General features: G+C 40.0%; 1 protein-coding gene across 7 annotated transcripts in view; it reads right to left on the bottom strand.

Moving 5' to 3' along the window:
* Positions 1–4,081: 4,081 nt before the first annotated feature.
* AKAP11 (A-kinase anchoring protein 11) overlaps positions 4,082–8,506 on the bottom strand; it is a 77,913-nt gene continuing 73,488 nt past the window's right edge. For all 7 annotated transcript variants that reach the window (XM_081327988.1, XM_081327990.1, XM_081327989.1 and 4 more), the window contains one exon: positions 4,082–7,147. In XM_081327988.1, the coding sequence (XP_081184114.1) occupies positions 6,998–7,147 (150 nt within the window). In that variant the 3' untranslated portion in view covers positions 4,082–6,997. The remainder of the gene's footprint in view (positions 7,148–8,506) is intronic.

The following is an 8,506-nucleotide window of genomic DNA, read 5'->3' as shown; positions in this document are numbered from 1 at the left end:
CATCCATCCGTATCTATCTTTCTATCATTTATCAATCATCTGTCTGTGTATCTTTCTATCTATCTATCTATCTATCTATCTATCTATCTATCTATCTATCCATCTGTATCTATCTTTCTATCATTTATCAATCATGTCTTTCTGTGTCTATCTATCTATCCATCCATCCATCCATCTGTATCTATCTTTCTATCATTTATCAATCATCTATCCATCTGTATCTATCTTTCTATCATTTATCAATCATCTGTCTTTCTGTGTCTATCTATCCATCCATCCATCCATCTGTATCTATTATTTATTATTTATTTTATTAATTTAATTTATATACCGCCCTTCTCTCAAGAGACTCAGGGCGGTGGACAGGGCAATACATAAAAATTAGATACAAAAATTAAAATTAAATTATTAAAACATAATTAAACAATGCCCAAAGATAATACAAATTTAAAATTGAAGTCATTAATAAAAATCCCACCCCGTCCCATCAGGCCAGGCCAGCTTGTTTAAAGAGATAGGTTTTAAGGTCGCGCCGGAAGGAGCGGAGATCGGGCGCCATCCGGAGCTCAACCGGAAGATGGTTCCATAAATCCGGTGCACCCACAGAGAACGCTCTCCCCCTGGGGGCCACCAGTCGGCATTCTTTGACCGGCGGCACCCTGAGGAGGCCCTCTCTGTGGGAGCGTACTGGGCGGAGGGAAGTTGACGCCGGCTGCAGGTGCTCCCCAAGGTATTCTGGACCCATGCCATGGAGGGCTTTGTAGGTCATTACCAACACCTTGAACCTCACCCGGAAGACAACTGGTAACCAATGCAGCTTGCGGAGCAAAGGTGTAACACGGGAGTATCGGGAGACTCCCAATACAACTCTCGCGGCTGCATTCTGTACCAGTTGGAGCCTCCGAGTGGTCTTCAAGGGTAGCCCCATGTAGAGAGCGTTGCAGTAATCAAGACGAGAGGTCACGAGCGCATGAGTGACCGTGCGCAAGGCATCCCGGTCTAGATAGGGCCGCAACTGGCGCACCAGGCGAACCTGGGCGAACGCCCCCCTAGTATCTATCTTTCTATCATTTATCAATCATCTGTCTTTCTGTCTATCTATCCATCCATCCATCCATCCATCCATCTGTATCTATCTTTCTATCATTTATCATCTGTCTTTCTGTGTCTGTCTGTCTATCTATCTATCCATCCATCCATCTGTATCTATCTTTCTATCATTTATCAATCATCTGTCTTTCTGTGTCTATCTATCTATCCATCCATCCATCCATCCATATCTATCTTTCTATCATTTATCAATCATCTGTCTTTCTGTATCTGTCTGTCTGTCTATCTATCTATCTATCATGTCTTTCTCTGCCTATCAGATTATCTATCTATCTGCATCATCTATCATCCATCCATCCATCCATCCATCCATCCATCCATCCACATTATCTACCAATATTTATCCATCCATCCACCCACTCACCCATCTATATTCTATCTATTTATCTATCATCTATCTATCCATCCATCCACATTATCTATCAATCTATATATCCATCCATCCACCCACTCACCCATCTGTATTCTATCATCTATCATATCTCTCTCATCCATCCATCCACATTATCTATTGATCAATTTATCCATCATCCATCCGTCTGTCTGTCTATCTATCATCCATCCACCTATCCATTCACTTATTAAATTTATATGCTGCCCACCTTATTATTCCAACTGACTGTAAAAATCTTCTGTATTGATTTTACACACGCATTGGTCTGTAAAACCTAAAAATGCAAATCACCATTAGTTTTAACCTGACAAGATTCAGGTGATGCAAAAACAAAAAAAGTATATGTTACTGTTTTGTACTCCATCTACAAGAATTCCAGCAAAAAATCATTTCCAAATACAATTTCACATTGCATTTGTTCACTGACATTTAAATTTTTCTAATTTTCCTTTATACTACGTCTGCCCTCTGTCAGAGTATTGGAAAAACATTCTGGGCTCTGAAAAAGAAGTTTTTTTTCTGACTAGCCTGCCAGAGAACTTGGATGAAAGACTGCCTGTTTTTAACCTTCTCTAGAGCATTTGGCTGACTTTCAGAAACGGGAGGTTGAATTTTACCGGACTGGGCTGAGATCCAGCAAAGCAGTTACTGTGCTTCGTGCTTATTAAGACAAGTGTCCTTGATCTGAATCCAGAAATAGACACTTGATTATTGATCTTGCTTTGAGCAAACACATCTTCATTTGCTGAAGACTTTTAGAAGTGGGGCCAGCCAGATCTTTATGCAAAGGCTGGAAAGGAACTCAACAATCTTCATGTGGGATACAAAACCTTAGAAACGCACAGAAAAGCAGTTTACTGGCTCATGAATATCTTTTCCCCTTCTATGAATAAAACATTAGTCAGAATCCTAATTCTAAAATCTGTCTTTTCAAAGAATTTGTTTTGAAAAACTGCCTTGGATCCTAAAATTAAGAATTGATCAGAAAAGGATCTTGTCTAGACTCGAGAGACCTGGGAAATTTTCTGACATGTGGGAAGTGATTCCTGATCCTCTAGGGAACCGTATCTAAAATTGGTTTCTGAGATCCTTTTATTGCTTTCTTTTGCCTGTTAGGAGTTTACGTTTTTACCATTGCAACAGCATTTGCCCTTCGCCTATCCAAAAATTAGAATATTTCTTGGTTCTTCTAGTTCATAGATAGATAGATAGATAGATAGATAGATAGATAGATAGATAGATAGATAGATAGATAGATAGATAGATAGATAGATAGATAGATAGATAGATAGATAGATAGATAGATAGATAGATAGATAGATAGATAGATAGATAGATGACAGATGGATAGATGATAGCGGTTAGATGAAAGATAGGTAGATAATAGAAATAGATGATAGAGAAATGATACAAGATAGATACATAGAAATAATCTGGTAGATAATCTGGTAGGCAGAGAAAGATGGCAGATAGATAGACAGACAGACAGACAGACAGATATAGATGATACAAAATGACAGATGGATAGATAGAGATTTGATGAGAGAGAGAGATAGGTAGATAATAGACAGATGATAGAGAAATGATACTAGATAGATAGATAGATAGATAGATAGATAGATAGATAGATAGATAGATAGATAGATAGATAGATAGATAGATAGATGACAGATGGATAGATGATAGCGGTTAGATGAAAGATAGGTAGATAATAGAAATAGATGATAGAGAAATGATACAAGATAGATACATAGAAATAATCTGGTAGATAATCTGGTAGGCAGAGAAAGATGGCAGATAGATAGACAGACAGACAGACAGACAGACAGATATAGATGATACAAAATGACAGATGGATAGAGATTTGATGAGAGAGAGAGATAGGTAGATAATAGACAGATGATAGAGAAATGATAATAGATAGATAGATAGATAGATAGATAGATAGATAGATAGATAGATAGATAGATAGATAGATAGATAGATAGATGATAGATAGATAGATAGATAAAAAGGAGAGGATGGGTGGATAGATAGATAGATAGATAGATAGATAGATAGATAGATAGATAGATAGATAGATAGATAGATAGATAGATAGATAGATAGATAGATAGATAGATATAAAGATGATATCTACAGTATATCATCTAAGATGACAGATGGATAGATAGAGATGGATAGATAGAGATTGGATAGATAGAGATTTGATGAGAGAAAGAGAGAGAGAGATAAAGATGATATATTTATATCATCTAAGATGACAGGTGGATAGAGATTTGATGAGATAAAGAGAGAGAGAGATAGGTAGATAATAGACAGATGATAGAGAAAGGATACTAGATAGATAGATTGATAGATAGATAGATAGATAGATAGATAGATAGATAGATAGATAGATAGATAGATAGATGATAGAGATAATTGATAGGCAGAGACAGACACAGATAGATAATCTTAGGCAGAGACAGATGATAGATAGATAGATAGATAGATAGATAGATAGATAGATAGATAGATAGATAGATAGATACACAGAGAGAGTGGCACATATACACACACATACATGGAGACAAACTAAATATTTGGAATTCTTAAATTTTGTATGGCATGGCTACAAGACTACTTAAGAGCAAGAATTCATAATACTGCACTGGGCCAATGCTGTTAAGTAACATGGAAATACTTAAATTTAATACTTACATTTCATTGACTTGCATCTGCTGTCTTCTCAAATTATTTTGAGGCTTGCCTTCTTTGAAGAGACAAATTTTAAACCACACCGAAGTCTGCTTATATACAATTTATTTTAAAGTACTGTTAAAACAACAACTTTAGTGCAACTTGAAATTCACATCTCGTTATCTAATTGCATCCATTTTCTAACCACCGCCACCATTAGAGTGGTGGAAAATGTTCATTTTGACTTTCATTCTCTATACTTACATGTGCGCCCGTGCACACAAACACACCTAAGCGCAATTCAAAATATTATACAATTCCTAAACAAGACAACGCTCTCTGCAAAGGAAGTCTGAAATGTGTATAACAAACAACGCAAGAACAGCATTCAGAGACGTATTTTGATATTCCTGGAACGACAGGTAAATTCCACATTCTGTACTAGTCAAGTGAGAAAAGCAGAACCAAGTACATTGACCACAATACACAACGGTCCCACAACTTCAGCTATTAACTTTTGAGCCTGCTGTTAAGGCTTGAATAGGGTACATTGTTCAACATCTTTCTGCCTCTGGGAACTGTATGGATGCCTCCTTCACAACACCAATCTCAATTATGAATCTTAGAAGATCTCCTTAATCTTCACAGGCCCCTTCTACCTGCTACTCACTTCCTCTCCGTTGACTAATGAGAAGTTTAACATTGATGTAGCTCACAGGCTTCTGCTTCCTTTCAGCATCCTCAGCTGGGTCTACAACAACCTGCTCCAGCCAACCCGCCTTGGTTAACTCTCCGCGGGACAAGAGTTACACTCATATCAAAGAAATAGTGGAATAGAATCATTAAAGAAAGGGTGCCAAAGGAGGGACAAAGTAACATGACAAAACTTAATATTGTTTTTAAAAATATTTTAAATAATTGAATTGTTGATTTGTCCTCCAGTGGGTTATTCCTTGATGAGTTGTCCTGCGACAAATTGGCCATGGCGAATTGGCTGTGCGGAGCTGACCATGGTGAGTTGCCCAAGGTAAATTGGCTGCGGTGAGCTGACCGTGGCGAGTTGGCTGTGGTGAGTTGACCACAGCAAGTTGGCCAAGGTGAATTGGCTATGGTGAGTTGGCCATGGTGAGTTAGAAAGGTGAATTGATCATGGCGAGTTGGCTGTGGTGAGTTGACCGTGGCAAGTTGGTCAAGGCGAGGTCTTCCATTCCATCGTCTTTTTTACCCTTACCAGAAGCAAATGCCTGTTTTCTAGAGAGCACCAGTAACCCTACAGCAATGTTCTCCAGCTTGAAATGGTGGTCTCTCCTCCAGGAATGATGCAGTGATATGGTCTCAGGAAGACCTAGCTTCCTCTTCTCCACTCCCTCCAGTACAAAGTAGTCCAACTTGATCCACATCACAAAATGGAGGAATCTCCTGGATCTGTGATCGTTTTTCCAAAATGATTATGCAATGCTGATATGTCTTATGCCAGCATTTCTCAACCTTAGCCATCTGAAGATGGGTGGACCTCAACCTCAATTCTGGAAGTTGAAGTCCACGCATCTTCAACTGGCTAAGGTTGAGAAACATTATCTTCTGCCAAAATTATCTTACCTGCTGTGTTCTCAATTTAACCGAATGCAGTTGCATAAAGAAAAGAAGAAGACCTATAAAGCTACAACATTGGTTCTGGAACAATGTTTTGACGACACAACATTAAATATGTTTTCTGACATCACCTTATAAACCAAAAGCACAATGATTGACAGACTCAAGGTTTTTAGCTACTGGCCTACTCTGGCCTTTTTCTCTGAGGTTATTTGTTTTATGAAGATAGTGTCTTACAGAATGGAAGAAAAATGTATTCACGAGGGACTATAATAATTTGATATCTAAAGGAAGTATTAAAATATTACTGTGATGAAGAACATCAAGCTACAATCCACGTTCTCCGATACAATGTTCTCGAGAATGACGGCTGTATTGGAGGACGTGGATTGTAGACGTATGTTCTTCATCCGTATAATATTTTTTATCAAAGTGCAGATTTTATTACCTGCACCAATAAAAACCAAGTATTCTTCATTCCCAAATGAAGAGTGGTTGAAGACCGTAATATATTCCCAATATTGAGAATTACGGTCTTCAACCGTCCTTCATTTGGGAATGGAGAATACTCGGTTGTTTGTTGGTGCAAGTAATAAAATATGCAATTTGACCCTGACCTCTACTTTTACCCCAGTTCTGATATAATTTGGGCCTCTCTTCAGCCTCATCAGCAGAACTTGGTTGAAGTCGGCAGAAGCAGCAAAGAAATGAGTGGTCAAATCTGTAGGCCACGAGGCCCTCAGAGAAAAAGGCAGCAGCTGACTATCGCTGGACCCACTGAACACTAATTTTTGACCTGCAATTTGTTTCAAGGGAAAAAAGCGAGGAAAAATGGCAAAGACACAAATGACAGAGACAAAACACGAAACCAGACTGAGATGATACATCATTTCCTTGCCCTAGTTTGGCAGGAATCCTCATTCAAATAGAGAAAGCAAAAATCTCCTCATCGCCGCAGCAAACTGGACAGAGCAGAGCTGCAGACGGATGAGGCCAGGCCAGGTGGAGACCCTCATTCTGATCATACACACAGGATAAAAAACACACTGAGTTTCACAAAGCCACTTGACAGTACAGTACGGTTAATATTTGCTTCCAGCTTAATGCTCCTCGCAATGCAAATTATGTTACATCTGCTACCTAGCACGTATTCTCTTTCTTTTTCATTTTTCCAAGATGGATCCAAGCATTGAAGCGAGCAGAAACTTTCCCGGCTGTTCAGACATGCTCCTGAAGCCACACAAAGAGCGTTTTGCTTTCCAGGCCTTTGTCCCCATCGGCAGATTTCTCCATGGCTTCGCAATATTTCAGAACTGCCTGGAAGAGGTCTCCCACTCGCCAGCCTTTCTCCTGCAATGTCTTTGAAAGCTGGAAGGAAAAGAATAGGGGGGCAATTGAGAAATCCAATAGCTGATTGCTGAAAATATCAGCGCCCAAGTATAGGGCAAGTCTCACCCTGTAGGGACAAAAGAAGAGGTTAGAGAGCTTCATCACCCTTTGAAGGACATCTCTTCCAAGTCGTATCTCCCTGACCCACAAAAGAGGAGGTTGGAGAGTTCACCACCCTTTGAAGGACATCTCTTCCAAGTCGTATCTCCCTGACCCACAAAAGAGGAGGTTGAAGAGTTCACCACCCTTTGAAGGACATCTCTTCCTAGTCGTATCTCCCTGACCCACAAAAAAGGAGGTTGAAGAGCTTTATCACCCTTTGAAGGACATCTCTTCCAAGTCGTATCTCCCTGACCCACAAAAGTGGAGGTTGAAGAGTTCACCACCCTTTGAAGGACATGTTTTCCTAGTCACATCTACCGACAAAAAAGTGGTCAGAGAACTTCATCATCCTTTGAAGGACCTCACCCCTTTGAAGGATATGTTTTCCTAGTCATATCTACCCACAAAAAAGGTGGTCAGAGAACTTCATCACCCTTTGAAGGACATCACCCCTTTGAAGGACATCTTTTCCTAGTCATATCTACCTGACCCACAAAAGAAGAGGTCAGAGAACATCACCCTTTGAAGTAAATCACCGCTTTGAAGGACACCTCTTCCTAGTCGTATCTCCCTGACCCACAAAAGAGGAGGTTGAAGAGCTTCACCACCCTTTGAAGTACATTACCCCTTTGAAGGACATCTTTTCCTAGTCACATCTACCGACAAAAAAGTGGTCAGAGAACTTCATCATCCTTTGAAGGACATCACCCCTTTGAAGGACATCTCTTCCTAGTCGTATCTCCCTGACCCACAAAAGAGGAGGTTGGAGAGCTTCATCACCCTTTGAAGGACATCACCCCTTTGAAGGACATCTTTTCCTAGTCATATCTCCCTGACTCACAAAAGAAGAGGTCAGAGAGCTTCATCACCCTTTGAAGGAGCGTATTTTTCCCAGTCATATCTCCCTGACTTGTCTGACCGGGGAGGCAGAGAATGTTATGGTGGGACAAAGAAGAACGGCCTTCTCTATGGTGGCTCCCTGGCTGTGGAACATCACCCTTGTGGAGATTAGACTGGCCCCCACTTTGACACTCTTTCACAAGGCCCTGAAGACATGGTTCTGCCAGCAGGCCTGGGGACCCCAAAGTCATATGGAGCCCATCAAGTCTGATTGCCGTTGTCAGTCTAGTTGCCTTTTGAAAAGCACTTTGGGGACAACCTGGATGATTGACGATCTCCACAGACACAGTTGTAATTCTTGAGCTAGGGAGTAGATACTTCTGTCATGGATATCCT

The sequence above is a fragment of the Vipera berus genome (genome assembly GCF_964194415.1).
Source record: "Vipera berus genome assembly, chromosome: 4".
NCBI lineage: Eukaryota > Metazoa > Chordata > Lepidosauria > Squamata > Viperidae > Vipera > Vipera berus.
The sequence above is the reverse complement of the archived record's forward strand: the minus strand, read 5'-3'. Positions and strand labels throughout refer to the sequence as shown.